Below are 25,122 nucleotides of genomic sequence, written 5' to 3' on the forward strand. Positions count from 1 at the left end.
TGTGTTTTTGTTTTTTTTGCACAAGTGTATCCTGTTATATACAGTCAGCACCTTAAGATGACTTAATTTTTACCTCATTAAACTTTTTTTTAAAAAGTTCATTAACCTCCTTTAGCCCTATGATCATTATAATTTCTCTGGTAAAATATTCCCAGGGTTGCTCCTAACATGATGAAGGTCATGGCTTCCTGGGCTGTGTGTTTGCCTTTTTCTTTCTTTCTTTCTTTCTTTTTTTTTTTTACATCCTCATGTGTAGGATGAAAAAACAAAACAAAACACCTTCTCCAATTAACCCCCTAAAGGTTGCAGGAGAAAAGGAATCCTGGCAGGTCCAGGATTGCTGGGAACTGCGTTATCCTTTCCCAAACATTTTTACTCATTCTCTCCATCCACAGAGAGTCCACTGCTGCTTGAAATTAATTTATTGTGGTGGAATACTGGCAAAGCGAAAGAAGTGGGGACTCATTTTCTCAGGTTGCAGGATAATGCCCGGCTTCTTTCTAGTGAAGTAACAAGGGCAGAAAGGCTTGTGACTCTAGTTAGCAGAAAGCATCTGTCACACTTAATCCTTGTTTTTACCTCTTCTAAAAGCACAAGGTATTTTTAAAAATTCCCTCGGTCCCACAGTCCTTACGTGGGAGAGCTGGGGTCCCGACCCAAGCGCAGTTAACTTCGGAGGCGAGCCAGATGGGAGGGGTCCCCTGGAGTGGACTCTCTGGTTCATGAAGCTGCTCTGCCCTGTAATCGACCTCCCACCAACCTCTTCTTCCTGGGCTCTTGTCAGTCCCCACAGAAACATTGTGTCTGTTCAGCTCCACAAAGTCTTGCGCTTTCCTGTCTCTGATGCTCTATCTGAAGCACGTTGCCCTAGCACCTGTTCCTTGAGTATTTTTCAAGGTGAAATTCCTGTGGGTGGTGTTGCCCCGGGACAAATTTTTAACCTGAGGGTGTTTGAGAGAGCTGGTTCCCAGCACCCTGGCTAACACACCTGGACATTTGCAATTACCAACCTGACTAGCGAGAGGAAAGCTCTGCTTGTTTCGGCGCGCACGGTGGTGACTCTCCGTAACGGTTTTGTGTTTCACTACCTTCCGTCTGTGTGGGCTTCTTCCGAGCCACTGTCCTGAGCGGCAAAGTGGTTTTGCTCTTCGGTTGGACAGCCAGTTGTCAAGGGCTTGGGCACTTTCAGATAACGACCTCAGCCTGCGGTTCTGGATGTTAAACACGAGAGCGTGCGCTAAGCTGGAGCGGGAGCGGGGGTCTGAAGGCGACGCAGGGGCGGCCCCCGGGCCAGGGCCGGCGCGGGCTCCGACGTCACTGCGGCGCGCCGCTTCCGGTCCCCGGCGCCCGGGCGAATGACTTACCCGGCTGTGGGGCCGGAGCCGGGCGCGCCGCCACCCCGGCCGCCCGCGATCGCGCCGCGCCAGCCCCGGGGTCCGCCAGCGCCAGCGTCCCTCCCGCGCCCGGGACCATGGCTACTGACTCGTGGGCCCTGGCGGTGGATGAGCAGGAAGCGGCGGCCGAGTCGGTGAGTTGGCTTCAGCCGTAAAAGGGTCCGAGGGTCAGTTTCGGCCGGGGATCGGATCCTGGGAGCGGACGCTCCCGGGGTTGGTGAGGGCCGGCAGGGTGCGGGCAGGGACGGACCCTGAGCTGGCTTTGTTTACCGGCCCACCTCCCGTGTTGCGTAAGCGCAGGTGAGCGCTCCCGTCTCTGAAGAGCCCAGCCACCTGCCTGTCTTCCTGGAATCAGGATTGATCCGAGATCAGTCAACACCTTGGATCGTAATCGCGTTTGTTGGTGTTATCTTCCACTCCCGATTCTGAGCTTTTTGGGCGTAAGGACCATGGGTTACTCGTACCTGTAGGCTCCCTCACCTTGCTTAGTGACGATGAATGAGCCACTCGGTAGGCCTGGCAGTCAGTAAATCCTCTCCTGATCTGCTTAACTTTATTCTGGGCCTGACACCCAGGAAGCAAGATGATATGTGTTAAACGTTAACATGTAGAATTAATTTCTCTCACCTAGACATTCTTAAGTTCTGATACTGCTTTGAACCTACTTCTGTTAGTACTTATTTCCGTGAATTTGAGAACAAGGACTTTGTCTTATTTTTTATAACTGATAAGTAATATGCACATAGTTCAAAGAGTCAAATAATTTTAAACACTGGTTCCCACCACCACCACTTTCAGTTTCTCTTGAAACTGATTTACCATATTGACCTCCTTGTGCCCTAAATAACATGTTTGTTTTCCTACTTCTTAAATTTGCAGTCTTAGGTATTTATTGATCTTGACTTTTTCCTCCACCCTCCTTTCCCCACCACACATGCACACCCTTTCATTCCCTAGCTTTTCATTATCATAATGTAATTTTAGTTAGATCATCAGTATTTTAAGTTTATATTATTAGTAACATGAATACTTTTACTTTCATATAAAACTTTGTTTTTCCTTGGAATTTATAATTGCTTTGTGTTTTTGCTTTGTATTCTTTGTACTTATCACCAATTCAACCCCAACTCTTTGCTAGTTGTCTATCTCAGGATGTGCAGACACATCAAGTATTATCAATTCCATTTTTGCTGGGTCTTTTAGCCTGATTCATACTGAACTAGTTCCCCCTATGTTTAGAGTACAACTGATTTGGGGGGATGGAGGGGAACAGGGCAGATTTCCCTTTGCCTCCATTCTGGGGATTTTCTCTTCTCTTGTATTGGATCCTGTCCTTTCTGTATCCCCTCCCTTCATCTTTCTTCATTTAGTGGAGCTATCCATCAGCTTTCTGGAGGTACATGGGAAGTAAAGTTTTTTTTATTGCATTTCCAAAAATATCTTACTTTGCCCTATCATTAGGTCAACAACAGTATGGCTGGGCGTAGGATTGTGGTTGGAAATTACCTTCCTGCTCAATTTTAAAGGCATTTTTCCCCCTTGCCTTTTAGATTTCTGTATTTGTTGTTGAGATGTCTGAGACCATTCTGACTCCTGATGTGACCTGTTTTTCCCTTTCTAAGCTTGGAGAATCTTCTGTTTATCTCAAATATTAGAAAATTCATTATGATGTATCTTGGTATGGGTCTGTTTTCATCCATTTTACTGGGCACTGGATGGGTCTCTTTCAATCTCGCAAATTCTGTCCTTCAATTGAAGTCAAGTTTATTGAGGTATAATTTATATATAGTAAAACTTTCCCTTGTTCTGTTGTGTAACCACCAGTTGTGTAACCACCACCACAATCAAAATATGGAACATTTCCATCACTCCCCAAAAGTTCCCTTAAACTCCCTTCTCCCTACCCTTCTCTGGCAATTGCTCATTTGTTTCCTGTCACTATAGTTTTACCTTTTCCAAAATGTCATATATATGGAAGCATACAATATGTGACTTTTTGAAAAATCTGGCTTCGTTCACTTAGCATAATGTATTTGGGATTTAGCCATGTTGTTGTATGTATCAATAGTTTGTTCCTTTTTATTGCTGAGTAGTATTCCATTGTATGGATGTACCACAATTTGCTTATTCTTCTGTTGATGGGACATTTGTGTATTTTCCAGTTTTTGGCAATTATGAATAAAGCTACTTTGTATTAGGATACAGATATTTGTATGAAGTTATGTTTACATGTCTTTGGGGTAAATACCTAATAATGGGATTTGGTGGATTATATATTAAGACTATCATTAACTTTATAAATTAGTATGTGCCAAACTTTTTTCCAAAGTGGCTGTACCATTTTGTGTTCTCATCAGCAATGTATTAGAACTATAGTTGCCTCACATCTTCACCAGCACAGCATAGCCAGTTTCTTCTCTATTCCAATAGGTATCTAGTGGTATCTCATTGTGATTTTAATTTACATTTTCCCTAATGACTAAGATGTTTAGAATATTTTTAAATGCTTATTTGCCATCCATGTAACTTCTTTGAAGTGGCTTTTCAGATCTTTTGCCCATTTAAAAAATAAGATTGTTTTCTTGCCCTTTCCAGTGTGGCTCAGTTGGTTGGCACCATCCGTGCACTGAAAGGTTGCTGGTTCAATTCCTGGTCAGGGCACATGCCTGGATTGTGGGCTCGATCCCCAGTAGGGGATGTGCAGGAGGCAGTAGATGGATGTTCCACTCTCACATTGATGTTTTTCTCTCTCTCCTTCTCTCTTCCTCTCTCTCTCAAAATCAATTAAAAGATACTTTTTTAAAAAAATAAAAATCATATTGTTTTCTTATTATTGAGTTGGGAAAGTTCTTTATATATTCTGGATACAAGTCCTTTAATGGATGTGTATTTTGCATATATCATAGTTCCCCCATATCCAAGCGGCATACTTTCCAATACCCCAGTGGATGCCTGAAACCACAGATACTACCAGACCTATATATACTGTTTTTTCCTGTACATACATACCTATAATAAAGTTTAATTTATAAATTAGGCACAGTAAGAGACTAACAATAACTAATAATAAAGTAGAACAATTATAACAATATACTGTAATAAAAGTTACATGAATATGGTATCATTCTGTCTCAAAATATCTTATTATACTGTATGTACGGCATGGACATGCTGGACAAAGGGATGTTTTGAGGGACAGAGCGGGATGGTATGAGACTTCATCATGCTACTCAGAATGGCATACAGTTTAAAACTTACAAATTATTTCTCTAACTTCCCATTTAATATTTTCAGACCACAGTTGACTGTAACTGAATTCTTGGAAAGCAAAACTGTGGATAAGCAAAACCGTATATTCTTCCAGATTGCAACAATTTTCCCCCCACTGCTTTTCAGAGAGAGTGGAAGGGAGGGAGGGAGAGAGAGAGAGAGAAACATTGATGTGAGAGAGACACATCAATTGGTTGCTTCCCACACATACTTGACGGGAGCCTGCAACCGATGCTCGATTTGGCCGGAATTGAAGCCAGGACCCTTCAGTCTGCAGGCCAGCTCTCTAACCATTGAGCCAAACAGGCTAGGACCTTTTTTTTAAAAACAGTTTTATTGAGATATTTACATACCATATATTTTATCCATTGAAAACATACAGTTCTCTGGTTTCTAGTATATCCATAGAGTTGTGCAGCCATCACCACAATTTTAGAACTTTCTATCACCCCGAAAGAGACTCTGTATGCCTTAGCTGTCACTCCCATTTCCCTCCAACCTCCCATCCCTAGACAACCACTAATCTATTTTCTGTCTGTTGAGATTTGCCTATTGACATGTCATATAAATGGAATCATACAATATGTGGTTTTTTTTTTTTTAAAATACATCTTTATTGATTTCAGAGAGAGGAAGGGAGAGGGAGAGAGAGAGAGAAACATTAATGATGAGAGAGTCATTGATCGGCTGCTTCCTGCACACCCCCGACTGGGGATCGAACCTGCAACTCGGGCATGTGCCCTGACCGGGAATTGAACCCCAATTGCCTGAATCCTAGGTCGAGTATCAACTGCTGAGCCACACCCAGCCAGACAATATGTGGTCTTTTGTGCCTGGCTTCTTTCACTTAGCATAATGTCAAGTTTCATCCATGTTGCAGCAGGTATCTGTATTCATTCCTTTTATTGCCAAATAATATTTCATTGTATAGCTATACCACATTTTATTTATCCACTCATCATGTCCACTGATGGCATTTGGATTCTTTTACTTTTTGGCTGTTATGAATAATGTTGCTATGATCATTTCATGTACAAGTTTTTGTGTGACCATATTTTCAATTTTCTTGAGTGTGTATCTAGAAGTGGCATTGCTGCATCGTATAGTAACTGTATGTTTAACTTCTGAGGAACTGCCAGGCTGTTTTCCAAAGCAGCTGCCCCTTTGTATCATCCTTATATTATTATTTTCGTTGAGATTAGTATTATCTATGAGAGGCACTATTGTATAGAGATTAAGACCTCAGACTTTGTAGCAGGACTTGCATTTGTATTCCAGGTCCCTCACTTACTAGTTATATAACCATGGGCAAACTGCTTAACTTTTCTGTGCCTTGGTTTTGGTATCTATAAAATGGGGATAATCACAGTACCTACCTCATTGAGTTATAGACATGCCCGATATAAGTGCTATGTAAATGATAGCTATTGTTGTATTGTTGTTATCTATAATTGACAGTTTCTTTGCAGGAACATTTTAAATTACTTGTCTGTATTGTATGGATTAGTTAGTTGACCCCAGATAAGATTTGTGAATCTACTTAACCATGCACTGGTAAATTATAATAGATCACAATATTCTAAAACTGAACAAATGATAAAAACACCTTTGTTACCCTCTGCCTTTATGGAACTCTCACTGAGGATCCCCACAGGCATCGCATGACCATAGGTGACTATGACACGCACAGTGCTAGGTTACTGTATTTTAAATATTCATTAAGCTTCATTTCTTATTCATTTTATATAAGAAAATATTAGATTCTATTTATATTTATTTCCTCATTCCCCAGTGGCTCCTGTGTTCCCCTTTGTTCCATTGGATAATTCTTTTCCATTAGAGGAGGGCAAACGGGTTAGAGAACTGATGTGTAAGACTCCTCCTTCACCATTTTGCCTAAGGCCCTTCCTATTCACTTTCCATTAAATCTTCCTTCTTATTTCTCAAGAATCCTTTCTCAGAAAGCTTTTGAATAAAATACAATGTGTAACTATAGTTTTCAGTGATCTTAATGTACCTTAAAAACTAAAATATTAATTAAAGGCATTGAAAAAATGTGGATATTATAAAGTGGGTGTTTTTGCTCTTTTGGTTTATTTTCTGAATTTTAAAGTAGTTTCTGATGAAGACACAAGAGAAACTGGTTTTTCATTTTTGGTCCAAATAGAGCAAAGGAAGGTATCTGAACTAATTGCTTTCACCATAAGCTTCAGTGTTCAGTTAACTCACACTGCAGTGGATAATACAAACTTTACTGTCCTGCTGCTTTTACCTTATGGGCTTTGAGATCCTTATAGCCAAATGAGGGCTGAGTGTGTTTTTAGATTCTGCTGGAACTTCTCCAGAATTCTGACACATTGTATTAAAACATGTTTCATTTACATTGTTGCTGCCAACTTTTCCTACACATTGTATTTTCTTTTATTTTTGTCACCCCTACACACTGTATTTTAGTTATTTTAACTACTTACTCTTAACTTGGATTTGAAAAATCTATCAACAAATAAATGGCTTGTCCTCTTGCCATTGAATATTAAAATACTTTACAGTAATGGATATTTCTAACTCTTTTATACCTCATTAACTTATTTAGACCTCAGCCCTAACATATTATTTTAAGTAGCACTTATGACCCTAGGAGTGAATACTATTAACCTTACTCTTATAAATATTGCCAATAAGTCAGTCTCTCTCTTTTTTAACAGCCCTGAATACTATTGGACTTAAACTAGGTTCACTGGCAGGATGTGGAGGAGGAATACTTTAGTGAAGACTAAAATCATTGAACAACTAAACTACTTACATATCATATACTGTGCTGGTTGCTTCATACTCATTATGTGTTAGTGTGGCCCCTATTCTTTAGAATAATGAAGATTTTTACTGCTTTATGATGATTTTTATTTATTTATTTATTTTTGGCCAATTTCCTTTCTTGCTATTCTCTCCAGTGTGTCCCTCTGGCTCAACACCAAAGTAGACAGACACCAGAAACCCCCTTTTCAGTTTCCATCAGTAGAAGTTCCTCCACTCCTAACCAACCACCCATTAAAACAAACAACTTTTTCATTCCTTCCTCCTCTTTCTCCCTCCTGAGAAGTAGAGGAAAGACAGAAATGAACCTCAAGACATTAAGAACCTATGTGGGTGGTGCTTTAAGAAATACCTATTTATTATGATTTTCATACTTTTACTCTGGACTAGATTGTGCGTGGTACCACTTAGTATTTTAAGATTACAGTACTTGCTTTTTGCTCCATCCAAAGATTAAAAATAAAAATATCTCCTGTCTTTAAGGTATTTTCTTTTTTTTCAGCTTATTGAGGTATGATTGACAACTAAAGGGGTATTTTCATTCTAATAGGGGAGATAAATCCTGCCAGGATATCCCTAATTTACAGTGTTTGATCTAAATCCTGATAATTCTTTCTTTGAAATGTCTCTTTGTTCTGTCCCTTCCTATCTATTCCCACTTCAGCCTGCTGAGTATTTTGATTACATAGCCTGCAACAATCCTCCAATCTGTTCCAAGTTTAAAATATCAGACATCCAGCCCGGCCGGGCTTGGCTCAGCAGTTGAGCATCGACCTAGGATACAGGCGATCGGGGTTCGGTTCCCGGTGAGGGCACATGCCCGGGTTGTGGGCTGCAGCCGATCAATGGTTCTCTCATCGTTGATGTTTCTATCTCTCTCCCTCTCCCTTCCTCTCTCTGAAATCAATAAAGATATATTTTAAAAATATCTATCATCTATCTATCTACCTACCTACCTACCTACCTACCTACCTACCTACCTACCTGTCAGACATCCAGCACAAGAAGCTGCATATCGGTGTGCTGTGGTCCTGTGGCTCAAACATATCCTGTAACATAACTAATTCCTACTTATAGATACATTTTCCAATATCTCTTTAAATTTCCTCCTTTTTGGAATATGAGAGCATGACAACTCAAATGATATTCTATTGAGAGGTCTTTGTAATCAGAGAATTAAGCAAACTCATAAATTATAATTTTCTCTAGGGATTGTAATTAGGAATTTATGGATTGTAATTAGGGATTACAAAAGGAGCCCAGCAGAACAATCTAATGAATTATCTAATGAGTAAGTCTTGAGAGTGGCTCATGTGTCCCCAGCTTCACTGGGAAGGCTCTGTTGATTCAAAATCTTTTAAGTGATTTTCCTGACACTTTCCCTCCCCCCCATTCTCCATTTAGTTGAGCAACTTGCATCTTAAGGAAGAGAAAATCAAACCAGATGCCAATGGTGAGTAACTAAAAGCTAGTTTGAAAACAAAGGTGATTTACTTTAGTATTCCTGTTTTGACATAACTATCTGCAAAAATATTATATATGTAACCAGACAGGAGACTGGCAGTCATTTGGTTTGGAAATCAATAAACTGGATTGTTTTGTTTTATATTGTGTTTAATATAAGCATGAGGATGCCTAATTGGCTTATACATTATTAAATTTATTACTAACCATGAGACTATACTGCCAAAGATTGCTGTTTTTAAAAATAATCCTCAGTTTGAGATGAACTAGACAAAGTGTGAGCAATCTGAGAGTTAACCTATGGTAATTATTCTGAAATCATGTACCAAAAATCTTAAGATTTCTATTAAATTTTTGTTGATATACTTAATATTATAGGCAGGAAATTGTAACATTTGCCTCACTGAATTCACTTATAATCTGTTTTCTGTATATTTTTACATAATTACAACATTGAGTATACATTTCTATTAATCAACAGTTTATATACATAGACTCTTAATGGCATTATTGTATTCATGTACTGATGAAATTTGATTTGCATAGGTGTTGAGCATCAAGGTGATTTCTGATCACCGACTTCTTTAACCATCTTTCTGTAACATTTCATAAATGTTGATGCTATGAGGGAAATTAACATTAGTTTTGAGGTATGGTGAGAGGCCTCGGAATAGGAAAGGATTAAAATATAAGCTACAGTGTTTCATACCTTTGTTTATTTAGGAACAGTAAAATGTTTTTATCTGTGGCTTGGTTTCCTCATTGTTTTTTTTGCTCCTCAGGCCTTTACATTTCTAGTGTCTCGTAGAATTTGAATTGTCTCAGCTGTTGGGTATGGGATGTGATTTTGAATGACAGCCACTTTATGTCTGATAAAGGTGCTGTCGTCAAGACCAATGCTAATGCAGAGAAGACAGATGAAGAAGAGAAAGGTAACACAGTCTTAAGAGCTATATACTAAGGTTCTACAGCATAAGAGAATGCGTTGTTAAGAGGCTTCATTTTTACACCCAACTTGGCTTGACTTTAATGGGAGTCATAGTGCTAATTAAAGTTCAACATAGTCGTTGATGAGGGAATTCTAATTGTTTACATTTTAGAGAAATTTTACTTTGAACAACTGATGAACTTCAGCAGCAGCAGGAAATACTCCCTGAGTGATTATTTTTTACAGGGCATTATAAAAGAAATTTTAAGTTGCATCCCCATTGTCTAATAAAATTAAACTTAATATTTTGACACATTCAACGTAGATAACAAGATGCAAGCCGCTTATATGTTATCAAGATATAGACTTCAACATTTGTTTTTTTCATTGTTGTGATATATTTATTAAGTTAATCATTTTAAGTTTATATTAAGTGCAAATTGGGGAGTAGATATGTGGGTCTAGATAGGAAGAATAGATAAACTCAGAAAAGGACAGTTGTTAGAAATAGAGTTCTGAGGAAGAATATGAGGCCCAAATGGATGCTATGAGTATCATAACCTTTCTCTTTAATAAAACAAATTAAATTATACGTCAAAACTGTGATATACCTTGAATTAGAAGTCCCAGTACAGCCCTGGCCAGTGTGGCTCACTTGGTTGGGCATCGTCCTGTACACCAAAAGGTTGCTGGTGCAATTCCCAGTCAGGGCACATGCCCAGGTTGCGGGCTCAATTCTCGGTGGGAGGGGTGCAGGAGGTTTCTTCCTCTCTCTCCCTGTCCTTTTCCCTTCCTCTCTAAAAGTCAATAAGCTGTTCTTTGAAAAAAAGAAAGGAAAAAAAGTCCCAGTGTAAATATTACTGTTTAAAATACCAATGGCAGTTAAATTCAGATGAGCTCATGGTAGATTTCATGGACTTTTAAAATTCTTTGCTCTCTTTTTCCTGACAGAGGACAGAGCTGCCCAGTCCTTACTCAACAAGCTCATCAGAAACAACCTTGTCGATAATACAAACCAAGTGGAAGTCTTGCAACGGGATCCAAACTCCCCTCTCTACTCAGTGAAGTCTTTTGAGGAGCTTCGGTTGTGAGTATTTGTTTGCTTTCTTACTCTCCCTTTTGTGTTTAGATAGATCCTAGGCTGTTAGATATATATTTTTTCATCACAATGGAACACTTTTAGCTAACTCAAGTTTAATTTTAAAAATGTAGTTGCTTTGAGCTATTAAGTAAAATTTCCAGGTAATGTATAAAAATTTTATCTGCACTTACGCATTGAACTCAGTTCAGCACAGTTCAAGTACTATTAGTTATAAGCTGTGGGTAACAGCAGTTAAAAAAGAGAAAAATTCTCCCACATATTTGGCTTCTTTCCTGAATCAAAGAGACTGACTTGCATCATTAACTGTTTTTCTAGGAAACCACAGCTTCTCCAGGGAGTCTATGCCATGGGTTTCAACCGTCCATCCAAGATACAAGAGAATGCATTGCCTTTGATGCTTGCTGAGCCGTATGTGTCCTGACAACCCTATCCCATTTTTAATTTTCTACTTTTTAAAAAATGTTCATTATTTTAAAAAACTATACTACTAATACATGCTCATTTTAGAAATGTTAGAACAAATCATTCATAATCTCCCTCCCCCACATACTATTAATATTTGAAGTGGAGACTTCTAAAATTTTTTTTTCTCTTAGAGAGAGAGGGGACGAGAAAAAACATCGATTGGTGGCCTCCCACACACACCCCAACGAGGAATTGAACCCAAAACCTGGGTATGTGCCCTGACCTGGAATCGAACCCATGGTCCTTTGGTGCACCGTTCGACGCTCTAACCAACTGAGCCACTCTGGCCAGGGCAGAGGTTTTTCTGTATAAATTTACATATGTGTGTGTATATATATATTTTTAAATGGATATAAAATTTTATATGCTTTTAAATTTTTATTTATGTGATCATCTTTGTATTTGGTAAACATATATGTATATCATTCACACACCATGATTTCATTAGATGGATATATACAATTTATTGTGTCAAATATAGTATGCAAAAACCAAACAGTGTTCTAGGAGACTAGAATGGTACAATTACTAAGGTGGTTTTCTGGTGCAGTGCTTCTCACACTTCCATAGTCTATCAGTCTCAAAGGAATTTATTAAAATGCAAATTCTGATTTCAGTAGATTTGAGGTGGGGATGGAGGGTCACTATTTCTAGTAAGCTTCCAGGTAATGCTGATTCTGCTGGAGTCAGACCACTTTTTGAGTAACAAGGCTCTAGATTTAAGCTCCTAAACTTTTTTTTTTTTTCTTGTTTAGCCCACAGAACTTAATTGCCCAGTCTCAGTCTGGTACTGGTAAAACAGCTGCCTTTGTATTGGCCATGCTCAGCCATGTAGAACCGGCAAACAGATACCCCCAGGTGAGAGCTTTTGGTGAATTTGGGTTTTCTGCTAATGCATAACTAGAAGGGAAATGCCATTTGATGGATTAAAAGTCATGTCATGTATTACTTTTTACATAAACTAGAGCCCCTGAAGTTGGGCACAAACAACATAGTTGATCTAGTAACAACAAAAATCCTGTTGCCCTAGCCACTTTGGCTCAGTGGCTAGAGCGTCCACCTGCAGACTGAAGGGTCCCAAGTTTGCTTTCAGCCAAGGGCACATACCTCGGTTGCAGGCTCCATCCCTGGCCCTAGGCAGGGTGCATGCGGGAGGCAACCGATCAATGTGTCTCTCTCGCATTGATCTCTCTCTCTCTCTCTCTCTCTCTTCCTCTTCCTCTCTCTTCCCCCTCCCTCCCTCCCTCCCTTCCACTCTCTCTGAAAAGTACTGGAAAAAATATCCTCAGGTGAGGATTAAAAAAAATAATAAATCCTGTTCCCTTCCATGGTTTGCCAGTTCTGGGATACTGCTGATAGCCTTGACTCCTTAACTGCAGGAAAAACCTCCTTCATCTACAACTACTCATCCATTTGAAAGTTGAGAACTTTCTGAGAAAGTGAAAAGGAAGCTTATCTCAAATTTGAATTTCAGATCCTTGCTCACATGTAGGTTTTCGTACTCCACTGGCCAGTAGCTGTTTTCAAGTGTCTTTACCCAGCCACAGTTCTGACCCCTAAGAACTCTACCTTATGACTCTGCAGCTTAAAGAATCAAATGTTGTACACTTTACATATTCTTTCCTTCAGCCTTAGCTGGAAGAATAACTAAATCCTGATGGTAATTCCCCATTGCAAAAGAGCTATTGTCTTGAATTCTCACTCTGCACTCTTCCTACCAGTGTCTGTGCCTTTCCCCAACATATGAGCTTGCCCTTCAAACGGGAAAAGTGATTGAGCAGATGGGCAAATTTTACCCTGAGCTGAAGCTAGCTTATGCTGTTCGAGGCAATAAATGTGAGTATGAATACATGATCCTAATTCATTAAGCTGATAACTTCTTTGTATTTTGAAAAATTTTACACAGTAGTTGAAATAATACAATGAACACCTAGATTCGAAAACTTAACATTTTGCCATATTTGCTTTATATATATGTGGATGTTTCTGGTGAACCATTTGAAAGGAAATTGCAGACATTGTGGCTTTTTATTCCTAATACTTTAATATGCATTTCATGATGAGGACATTCTTCAGCATACCCACAATACCCTTATCACAACCAAGAAAATTAATAGGTTCTCTAATAAATAACACCTAGTCATTTTAATTTTCCCCTAATTGTCCCAAGTGTTTCTTTATTGCTCTTTTGTTTTTGAACCAAGATCGAGTCAATGTATATGCACTGCATTTGTTATTGTACCTCTTTAAGTCTCTTTTAATCTAGAACAGTCCCCTCATATTCCCCCCAACCATTATATTTGACTTTTTGAACATACCTATTTTCTTATAAAATGTTCCAAGTTCTGGATTTAATTCCCTAGAATGTTCATGGCAATTAACTCTGGGAGCTTATTTTTATTCTTTCTTCTTTATTCATATTTTCTACTCTTGTTTTACAGCAAACTGATAATATTTAAGTAATTTAAATTTTCTTAGAAGTTTGGTTGAGTCCTATGGATCTTTAACACAAACCTATGACTTTATGACTCGCAGAAATCTACTCTGCGTACAATGCCCTAATGTGAGGTCAGTTCTGAAGAGAAGAGTAAGGTAATAAAACTTAGTGAAAAATTATCATAAGACCTTTAAAATGTTGCAGTTTGGATTTGAGTTAGAATGGCAGAGAATTCTGAATAATTGTTTTATGAGGGGCAGTAATTGTTAACTGAAATAAGCAGCAGCATTTGTTAGCTTTGAATTGACTCAACATTCACATTTGGGCGAAATTTTGGCTGTGACTAGAGGGAGCTTGTATATGTCTTGTCAAGAGTATAATTAAAGTACTAAAATTTGAATCAGTAAGTACCATCTAATTGAAAATGAAGAACCAAATTCTCAACTTCAGACTTCGCAGGGCCAAGAATGTGTCATGGTCTGCCAGGCCTAGTCTGGGAAGCACTTTAAGAGAGGTAGATTGTGCCCTACCCAGTTTTGCTCAGTGGTTAGAGCATTGGCCCATGAACTGAAGGGTCCAGGGTTCAGTTCCAGCCAAGGGCATGTACCTTGGTTGCAGGATGGATCCCCAGCCCCAGTCGGGGCACATGCAGAAGGCAACCAGTCATTGTGTCTGTCTCATATTGATGTTTTTCTCTCTCTCTCCCCCTTCCACTCTCTCTGAAAAGCAATGGAAAAAATATTGTCAGGTGAGGATTAAAAAAAAAAAGAGAGAGAGAGGTAGATTGTGTTTGAAAAAACAAAGCCTTTCGTAATGAACCCTGTTTGTTGACCTGGGTATGGGGCATGTAAAGGCAACTGACTTGTTTGATGTAGATGCTGGGAGAACTGAGGGGCAGAGTGTACTGGAGTGAGAACTTTGGAAAAGTCTACTTGTAAAGAAATGCAGTCCTGGTCTAGGGAGAATGATGTTGACAGAGAAGAAATAAAGATAACAGATCCTTGAAAGAGAATACAGAATGAAAAAGAATACTACTGAAGAGGTTTTGTTTTTTTTTAATCTTGCTTATATCCTTAATATATCTTTTTATTGTCTTTTCTGTGTGTTTCCATTAAATACTGTAGTGAAATCCTAACCTTTCCTTAAAATATTAATGCAAACATCAAAACAATTGCATTAAAATACATCACAGCTTTAGAATTTCTCAGAGAGGAGAGCCAGGTTTGCTATGGACATACCCATGAAAAACATCTTGTCTCCACAGTGGAAAGAGGTCAGAAGATCAGTGAGCACATTGTCATTGGCACCCCTGGGACTGTCTTAGACTGGTGTGCCAAGCTCAAGTTCATTGACCCCAAGAAGATCAAGGTGTTTGTTCTGGATGAGGCTGATGTGATGATAGCTACTCAGGGCCACCAAGATCAGAGTATCCGCATCCAAAGGTAAGACTCTGGATCCGGGAGGAACTTCCCAGCCTCCTGATCTACAAATAAAACTCTTCCTCTCTATGTCTACACCTGTTATATCCAATTCCTCTCTCATGCTGGCTTCTTTGCTTCAGAACCTTCAGAAGCATGTGTTTGATGGGCCATGTCAGCAATGACCATACTCCCAGCCTGGGTTGAGGAAAAAGACTTAGGGAATCTAACACCACCCTTTCTCTGCCCCATGTCTGCTCCTGCCCCTTCCCCACAGTGCTCCTCCACCTCTGCCACCTTCCTAGGGATATAGACCATCCACGCCCGCGGAGGCTGTGCTTGTTTGTTCCAGTGTGAAACTCAGGGTCATGCCAAACACCACCTGGGCCTTGCCTTGCAGGATGCTGCCCAGGAACTGCCAGATGCTGCTTTTCTCTGCCACTTTTGAAGACTCTGTCTGGAAATTTGCCCAGAAAGTGGTTCCAGACCCAAACATTATCAAACTGAAACGTGAGGAGGAGACATTGGACACCATCAAGCAGTATTACGTCCTGTGCAATAACAGAGACGAGAAGTTCCAGGCCTTGTGTAACCTCTACGGGGCCATCACCATTGCTCAAGCCATGATCTTCTGCCATGTGAGTAGCAGCAGGAGCAGGCCTGCCCTAGGAGGAGCTCCATGGAAAGGTGTTGCCCATTCCCCTCCCTCTCAGCTGGCTCTACCTTAGTGCTGAGGAGGACCAGGTTCCCTCCATAGAACTAGAAAGAAACTGAATCACTTCCACCTGCCCTAGGGCATATTCTCCTCTTAATATAATGAGTTACAAGGGGAAGACTCTGAAAATCCGAACTCTCTTGAATCCCATTTCTTAGAGATAACTTGAAAAGAACTCCAGCACTGGCTGGTATGGCTCAGTTGGTTGGGTGTAGTCCTGTGCATTGAAGGGTTGCCATTTTGATTCCTGGCCAGGGAACAGTCCTGGGTTGTGGGCTAGATGCCCAATAGGGGGCATGCAGGAGGCAGCCAATTTATGTTTCTCTCTCTCTCCCTTTCTTTTTAAAAAATCAATTTAAAAAATCTCAAAAAAGAAAAAACTCCAAATAACACCCAATGAAATAATGCTAAAACATTAAGGAGATAAGACTTTTTAATGAAAACCTTTGGTTGAAACCACACACTTCCTAGATGAACAATAAGATCACTTAAGTATTTCATAAAAAATTTTTAAAAATTTTTAAAAATCATGTGGCTAAAATTCTATTTGAAAACTTTTAAGCCTAACCTCCTGACTGAATGCCACAGGGTCTTCATGAATATAAATGGCGAAAAGCCATTTTTCTGCAGGTGTTTTCATTTTTTTTTACAGGTATCTTCATTTAAAACAATTCTTTTCACTCCAGACCCGCAAAACAGCCAGTTGGCTGGCAGCAGAGCTCTCAAAAGAAGGCCACCAGGTGGCTCTGCTGAGTGGTGAAATGATGGTGGAGCAGAGGGCTGCGGTGATTGAGCGCTTCCGAGAGGGCAAAGAGAAGGTTCTGGTGACCACCAACGTGTGTGCCCGTGGTGAGCAGAGATTTGCCCTGGTCTGCCAGACTCAGAGTAGTGAGAAAAATCCTCATATATGAAAAACTCGGATGGTTTGGGAGAGATCAGCAGGGTTGGTGATGACATTTTTTTCTAGGCGGCTGGATTCCCTCAGCAGATAAGAACTTTCACAGAAGCCCGAGTCCTGACTTGGTGGAAGGAAATGTACAGGCTTCTGACTGGTCTAGAACAGCACCTGCTCTTCTTGGGGCATCCATTGAGGTTTCAGTTGCATCTCCAGGCACTTGTGTCTAGCAGAGGCTCTCTTACTGACTTCATAATTTTGTTAGCACCTGCCAAAGTCTTATGGTTTTCCTCTGGGTTCTGCTGTGTGCTGCTTGTCTGTGAATGCCAGAGCTGGCCCACCCTGACTCCCTCCACCCAAAGTTGGTGCACCAGGCTGACTGTGGGCAAGTGACAGTGACTTCTGTCTCTCATCCTTACTCTTCTCCAACTCTCCTTCATGCAGGTATCGATGTTGAACAGGTTTCTGTTGTCATCAACTTTGACCTTCCCGTGGACAAGGATGGGAACCCAGACAATGAGACTTACCTGCACCGGATCGGGCGCACTGGCCGCTTTGGCAAGAGGGGCCTAGCAGTGAACATGGTTGACAGCAAGCACAGCATGAACATCCTCAACAGAATCCAGGAGCATTTTAGTGAGTCCCTGGGACTGTCCTCTGCCGGGGCCCTTTCCTTATAGGGCCAAATCCAAGGGTGGGTGGAAGAGTAGGTTTTCCCGTGGCCCCTAGGGAGGCTTTATCCCTGTCCCCATTCCCCTCCTTCCCTACAATATGGAAGCTCTCAGAGAGCACACCTGGAGAGTTCAGTGTCAGGGACGTGAATGACAGTTCCCCCTTGGCCAGGCTGGGGGTCTTGGCCTCTGACTGTTGCTGTGAGTGTCTATTTCTCAGGCATCAGAAGCCTTTGGGGATAAATGAAGGATGAATGTGGCCAGAGGCAGACGTGTTCCTACCCAGTGTGTTTCATCTCCCTGCTGTGCTGCCCCTTCCCTAGGTGTGTGTCTCCACAGTAACCCCATGTTGATTTCTCTTTGATTCTTTTTTTTCCCTCAGATAAGAAAATAGAAAGATTGGACACGGATGATTTGGATGAGATTGAGAAAATAGCCAACTGAAAAGCTCCACCAGTCACTGGTGCCCAACTTTTGAAGCTCCCCCTACCTGGGAGAATAGTGCTTTCAAGTACAGGCCTCAACAGTCGCCACAAAGATGAAGGCATGAGTAGAGAGAAACTACCTACCTCATTTTAAATTACGTTTGGACTTGACAAAAATTGTGCAAATGATGGGGGAAGGTAGAAAAATTTGTTTACACAACTTTTGGAAGATTAGGCGTGAATACACAGAAATTTACCTTTTGGAAATTCCGTCTTTTTTTTCCCCATTGTTACACTAATCTAGATGCTGTGGCTAAATATTCACTTGCTCAGGATGTATCTGGCAGCCCCTGCCTTTTTTCTGGATGGGAGTGTTCAGGCCAATCCCAGCCCTAGTAGAAGTGAAGAGGGAACAGAGAGAGAGAGGGGCCCCAAGTAGGATAGGTGTGTAAGCCACCCATCATGTTTGGAGTAAGAAGTGAGGCAGTAGAGGAGACCTGTGAGCTGCTGCTTTGGATTTAGGGTAGGACAGCTCATCTGAGTGTTGTCAGCCCACTCTGTCCTGATGCTCACAGCAGGAAGGGATTTGCTAAGCACAAACCAAAATGCTAAGCACCGACCAAAATGCCAACCTGGGATCTTTAGTGTATGCAAGTTTGTGTTGCAGGACCATGACCTGTTCTCTCAGCATGTGTAATCTGTGTGCTCTGCACTTCTGATTACTTGTAGGTTCATTGCTTATGCTTCAGCAAGTCCTGTGAAGTCATTGCAGAGAATTAGTGGTGGCTCTAGCTTGCCATAAAACCTGGTCTCGCAGGCACTTGCAGCATCTTTTTTACATCCTGAACCTCACCTTGACCCCTTAGTAGCCCAAGCAAATAAAAGATGATCCAAGGTTTGGATCCTCAATGAAAGATGTGGCTTCAAGTCACAAATGGCCAGCCTCAAGGCAGCTCCCGAAGTGATCCACAGTAGTCACAAATCCTTGCTTTGTCTTCATTTCCCAGAAGGCAAGTTTTATAAGAGCTGGTGAATGAGTTCAGATATTTAGCATCTTGATTGTAAAGGGATACTGAATATCTGCCTTCAGTGCTTGGAATACAAACAAGTACAACTAAGGGACTAGGTGGACTACAACCATTCATCTGTGCAAGGCAGGAGTAATTGCCAAGATCTTCACTCCATCCTTACTTGGCATCTTTGTGCAGAGTAGTCAGAGCAAATAATAATAATAAACATTTCCTCATACTTGGCCAAGGCTCTTGGTACCCATGAAGTGACAGAGCAAAGATGAGATAAAACTGAGTTGCAAGAGCAATAGGAGTCCAGCCAAAAGGGGTCCTCTTCTGCTCTTTGACTTTGATACAGAATGGCCATTTTACCTAGGACCAGGCTTGGAAGAGGGGTTTTCTGTGATGAGAACTACTCTAATCCCAGACCTTCCTTGTAGGTGTTTCTGTGTTTTAGGGCTACATCTGTCTCCTGGGAAAGGAAGGGGCCACTACCAGCTTCTAGGTGGTTACCTTAATCTGACATTACAGATAACTGCAGAGGGACTGACATGGTCAATCCTGCTACATTCCTCCAGTGGGTACTTGACTGTATAGAATCTTCTCTATGCTTCTGGCCAACTCTGACCCACCTTGGGAGTCTTACAACAGAAGAAATTTGAATCCTCCCTCCTGAAGTCCTGAGGACCAACCATGAAATAACTTAAAAACAAAGGCAATAATGAAAGGACTATAGACTCCTCACAAGGCTGCAGGCCAAGTACACCATCACCTTCTCACAACACATATAACCCATCTACTGAGTAGCCCTAAATCTGGGCAGGAAAATGGGAAGGAATGTGCTTCAGACTCTTCAGTAGTAGGAGTAAATGGGTATCTGGTAGAAATCTATATTAACAGTTCTCAATCTAGGGGCTTGGACCCCTAAGAATTCACTGGATGGGTTTTGTGGAGTCTGAAGTATATGCAGTATTTTGAGTTTAAGTGCATTTTCCAGGGAGAGACTCCCAAAGGAGTGTGTTTTAAAAAGGTAAGACTTGCTCTAGCCAGTTTGGTTTGGTGATTAGAGCGTTGGCCTGTGGACTGAAGGGTCCCGGGTTCCATTCCAGCCAAGGGCACTACCTCGGTTGCAGGCTGCACCCCAGTCAGGGCGAGAACGGGAGGCAACCAATTGATGTGTCTCTCTCACATCAGTGTTTCTCTCCTTTCCACTCTCTCTGAAAAGCAATGGAAAAAATATCCTTGGGTGAGGATTAAAAAAAAAAAGGTAAGACTCACTGTTATGGATGGCTCTGGAATGTCACCCAGTGTTACTACAGTCCATATTCCTTCATAGTCCACATTCATTGCTACCAGTGGTTGGCTCCCAGGGTTCAATGGACCACAGCTGCCTCTTGGACCTTGTTCAGTTTTGAGACATCAGTGATGTAAAAATGTATTGAGCCCTTGGTGAACTTCAGTCCTCAGAATTTCTTTTACTGTTTTTTAGTACGTTCCTATATATGGAATGATAAACTGTGCCCTAGAACAGAGCAATTCACTTGGGAAAAGGAGATGTTGATCTAATGGAAGATTCTGGATATGTTCATTATCCATAAATAATGGATTTTATTGGTTCTTTTGAGTGTCATTCATTGGCTGTATGCATAAGAACGAATCAACTATTGATGTTTACTAATATTAACTGAACTTAATTGTGATGTGTTCATGTTACTAAGATATCATTAATGACTATAAGAAGAAAACAGCATGTTTTGGTTGCTGATATTAGTACTCATACGTAAGTGAAGACTCAGATATTTTTCCATATGCCAGTCATCACCTTATATTACTGTTCCATTTCAAAGTTGATGTTGCTCCAATGTAAGTAGTTGGGATAGCTCCGTAGGCCAAGGACCCTACCCAGATGCCAGAGGGCTATTCACATTCCCTCTTTTTCCTGCTGGTAAACCAGAAACCAGTGCTAGCTAATCAGAAATAAGGTAGATGCCAGCAAATACAAAGTCCCTAAATTCTATTTTTCTAGTCCTAGGAAAGGAATAAAAATAGGACTCGGAAAGTGGTCTCCCTTTGCTGTTCCCATCTCTTGTTTATTATTTAACTTGAAGGCCATTTCATTCAAAGTGCCATTGGTATTCAGAAGATAAGGATTTCTGAGGTTAGAGAAGATTCATGAAGGAGTGGAGTTTGCTTATGAGAGAAAAGGGATTTCAAGTGACAAGAATAGTGCCTTACGTAGACTGGCCCTGTGAAGACTAAAGGAACTTCACCAGGATAAACACAGTATACAAAAAGGGTAGTAAGGTGAGGAGCCTAGCCACATGGGCAGAGTCTCAATAGGTAGAAAATGGAGATTTGATTGAATAGTATTTGGATTTACTAGTAAATTATAATTCTTAAAGCACAGGAAGTGATTAAATCGTTTTTGCGGGGGTGGGGGGCAGGTTGGGAAAATTGGTCTAGCAGGAGTATACAGGATGTACTGGATCTGGAAAAGGCTGGCATCTGATAAACCAGTTAGAAAATTATTCCATCAGTCCCATCACACAGCAAGTGCCAGGATGCCATTGAAAATGCAGAAGAAAGGGAATGGAGGCATATAGGGGAAGAATGCAGGCTTATATACCTATTTACTGTTTTTATTCCAAAGAGGATTTGTGACTCAATAATTAAATGCACTTTACAAAATAATTCTGGGGAGAAACCCAAGAGGAAGGTTTAGAAAGAACAGATGGCATCAGGGTGGACTCTCCTGCACAGCCTGTATGATGTCAGCTGAGCTTGTCACCTTTGCAAAAAGAGACTGACCCCTCTCCTTCACTAATACCACCCAAGCTGTTGTAGATTTCAGACTTTCTTCAGGTTTCTCCTGGTCTGGGACATAGATATCAGGTTCTTGGGAACCCCCTGCAGTTTTACCTGACTGGTTTTTTTTGTGACTGGCTTATTTCACTTAACCACAGTTTCCTCAAAGTCCACGCATTAATTTTCTTGGTGATATTTTAACATATCTCCTATAACCCTACCGCCTATTTAAAATCCAACCCTCCCTCTCCAGCCTTACATTTCTCCTTGATGACCAAAAATCTTGTAAGAGTTACTTCTACACACTAATTCCCACTCCTTGTCTCTCTGCAATCTGACTTCTGTCCCACTGTTCCTCGGAAATAGCTTTCACTAAGGACACCAATGACCTGCATGTAACTAATACAAAAAAAACCAAAACATTTTTTAAAATCATATTTGACTCCTCAGCAGTGTTTAATACTATGGATATCCCCTCTTCTAACCACTCTTCTGGTGACTAAAGTGACACACCACACCTACTGGTCTTCCTTCTCTCTGGCCACTTCTCAGTCTCCTTGGCAGGCTCCTCCTCTATTCACCTCTTAAATGTGACTGTTCCTTACAGCTCTTTTTTGGGCCATTTCTTCCTCTTTCTTTCCCATGGACAATCTTGTTCATTCTTGTGGCTTATTTCCTTCTGCTGGCAACTCCTGAATCTATACCAAGATCCAATTCTTGAGCTCTAGGGTTGTAGAAACACTGCCTACATGACACTTGTACTTGGGATGTCTTCAGGAATTCTGCACTCAACATATCCCAAACTGAACCCATCATCTATTACCACCACCAGAAACCACCACTCTAAAAAAATCCATGTTCTGCTCTTGGCTCTTCCCCTAACTTAAGCTCACAAAATGGCATTACAACTGCCTGTTGCTCAACCCAGAAACCTGGATTCATCATGTCTTCCTCCCTACCCCCAACCAATAATCACCAACTCCTTTTGTATCTATGATCCATTGCAGTATAACAAATCACCCAAAAACAATGACTTAAAATGACTTTTTCACAATTCTGAGGGTTATCTGGGTGGCTCTGCTGGTCTCTCCCAGGCTCACTCATGCAGCTACATTCCCCTAGCTGATGTCTAGGTTCTGCCAAGAAAATAACAGGATCACTCCGTGTGGTCTTTCATCTTCACAGCATGATAGTCTCCAGCTTCCAAGAAAGAGAGCAGAAGGTGCAAGTTCTCTTGAAGCTTTGGCTGAGAACTTCCCCAATGCACTTCTGTCACCTTTGGTCATAACAAATCACAAGAACAGCCTAGATATCATGGGTGGGGAAATAAACTTCATCTCCTAATGGGAGAAGCTATGAAGTACCTAGATATTTTAAAAAATTGATTTTAGAGAGAAAGAGAAGGGAGGGTGGGCAAAAGGAGAGAGAAACATCAATTTTATTGTTCCACTTATTTATGCATTCATTGGTTGATTCTTGTATGTGCCCTGACTAGAGATCAAACCTGCAACCTTAGCATATCAGGACAATGCTCAAACCAACTAAGCTACCCAGCCAGGACAAATAACAGGCCATTTTTAATCCACCCGCCTATCAACTCTACTTTGTGTTGGGTTGAACCTAATGAAATTGCCACTATTTGACCATTAATGACCTACAAAAGGGGCATTTTCATATGGTTCAATCTAGTATTTCTTCAATTCAGCCTGGTCTAGGTCACTATTGTCATCTGGTCTACTACACTAGCTCCTGCCTTCAATTGGGTAATCTTCCAGTTCATCATATAGCACCCTTGTGATTTTTGTAACATTTGAGTCTGATTATGAGAGGTATAATTTATATACAATAAAATGACATTTTAAATACAGGCATACCTCGGAGATATTGCACGTTTGGTTCCAGACCACCATAATAAAGCAAGCATTGCAATAAAGTGAGCTGTAATCTTTTTGCTGATGGAGGGCCTTGCCTTCAGATTGTAAAAAACGCAACACCTATGAAGGACAATAAAGCACAATAAAATGAGGTGTACAGTTCTACGAGTTTTAACAAATTCATACATCTATGTAACCCAATCAAGATCTAGAACATTTCTATCACCCCAGGAAGTTCCCTTGTCTCCTGCCCAACCTTCCCCCATCCAGAGGCAACCACTGTTCAATTGTTATCATTATAGATTTCACTTTTTTCCTATTCTTGAATCTCATATAAATGGATCATACAGTATGCATCTCTTGTGTCTGTCATCAATCTATTTCATCATGTGTATCAACAGTTTGTTCCTTTTTATTGCTCAGTAGTATTCCATTGAATAAATGTACTATAACTTATCTATTCTCCTGTTGATGGACATTTGGGTTGTTTCCAGTTTGGGGCTATGAGTAAATCTGCTATGAACATTTCTGTACAAGTCTATTTGTGGATATATGTTTCATGTTTCTTGGATAAAAACTAGGAGTAGGATATGTTTAACTTCTCAAGAAAGTGCCAGTTATACAAAACCACTGTGCCATTTTACATTCTTTCCAGAAGCCTATGAAAGTTCAGTTGATCTGACAAGGTTTCTTTGCATGACCAAACTTTACCCAGGGTCCTGAACCTTCTCCTAGGCCCATCTGTGCACTTTCTTGTTCAATCCAATTTTAGCAAGAACCTCCCACACCCTTGATATCTGATCACCCTCAGCACCTGATCAGGTTCTTCATCTTTCACCATTCCCCAGCTGATGCCTGATCAACCTTAGGTTGTCTTCAGCAAAAATTGTGTTTGGTTGGTTTAACCAGACAGAACTCCCATACCCCTAATGTCTCCTCTTAGGAATTTTCCACCCACTGACACAGCCCCTCCCCTGTTATAAATTCCCACTTGCCCATGCTGTATTTGGAGTTGAGCCCAATCTCTGTCCTGCACTGCAAAATCCCATTGTGGTGATCCCTACACCTACCTTAATGGTCCGTAACCAAGTCTGTCTTACCATCTTTAACAACTGTCACTGAATATTTTTTCCTTAACATTCTACATCCTTACCAATACATGGTGGGTCAATCTTTAATTTGATCCATGCAAATGGGCATGCAGTGTTATCTCATTGTGACTGATTTGCATTTCCTTAATAACCAATGACTTGAGCTCCTTTCCATGTACTTACTAACCATTTATTCTCTTTTGTAAAGTATTCATGTCATTCATACATTTTGACACAAATGTTGCAATGATTAGAAATGTGTCCTAGAGTATATACATTTTGAACTAAAATGTCTATTATATTCATCCATACACTAAAAAACTATTTGAGAGTCTATGTGCCAT

At 40.6% G+C, this 25,122-nt stretch overlaps 1 protein-coding gene across 2 annotated transcripts; it reads left to right on the top strand.

The window, feature by feature from the left end:
* The first annotated feature begins 1,410 nt into the window (after nt 1–1,410).
* LOC107524522 (ATP-dependent RNA helicase DDX19B) lies at nt 1,411–20,619 on the top strand. 2 transcript variants are annotated; one of them, XM_087827362.1, is made up of 13 exons: nt 1,411–1,528; nt 8,143–8,226; nt 8,883–8,931; nt 9,821–9,874; nt 10,822–10,957; nt 11,288–11,380; nt 12,193–12,295; nt 13,159–13,273; nt 15,139–15,316; nt 15,693–15,930; nt 16,694–16,856; nt 17,347–17,538; nt 17,956–20,619. In XM_087827362.1, the coding sequence occupies exons 1-13, from the start codon at nt 1,472–1,474 to the stop codon at nt 18,015–18,017; spliced, it is 1,524 nt and encodes a 507-aa protein (XP_087683488.1). In that variant the 5' UTR covers nt 1,411–1,471; the 3' UTR covers nt 18,018–20,619. The 2 variants fall into 2 exon arrangements, with proteins under 2 accessions (XP_087683488.1, XP_016051958.2); XM_016196472.2 differs by lacking the exon at nt 8,143–8,226.
* Nucleotides 20,620–25,122: the final 4,503 nt, after the last annotated feature.

The sequence above is a fragment of the Miniopterus natalensis genome, chromosome 18 (assembly GCF_054644295.1).
Source record: "Miniopterus natalensis isolate mMinNat1 chromosome 18, mMinNat1.hap1, whole genome shotgun sequence".
NCBI lineage: Eukaryota > Metazoa > Chordata > Mammalia > Chiroptera > Miniopteridae > Miniopterus > Miniopterus natalensis.

What these genes read in the sequence shown, in the direction of transcription:
- LOC107524522 (XM_087827362.1), top strand. Translation starts at nt 1,472, where the DNA reads ATGGCTACTGACTCGTGGGCCCTGGCGGTGGATGAGCAGGAAGCGGCG. An exon ending in CCTTTGATGCTTGCTGAGCC is followed by an intron (nt 11,381 to 12,192) that starts GTATGTGTCCTG and finishes TTTCTTGTTTAG; the next exon opens with CCCACAGAACTTAATTGCCC. An exon ending in AAGCCATGATCTTCTGCCAT is followed by an intron (nt 15,931 to 16,693) that starts GTGAGTAGCAGC and finishes TTTTCACTCCAG; the next exon opens with ACCCGCAAAACAGCCAGTTG.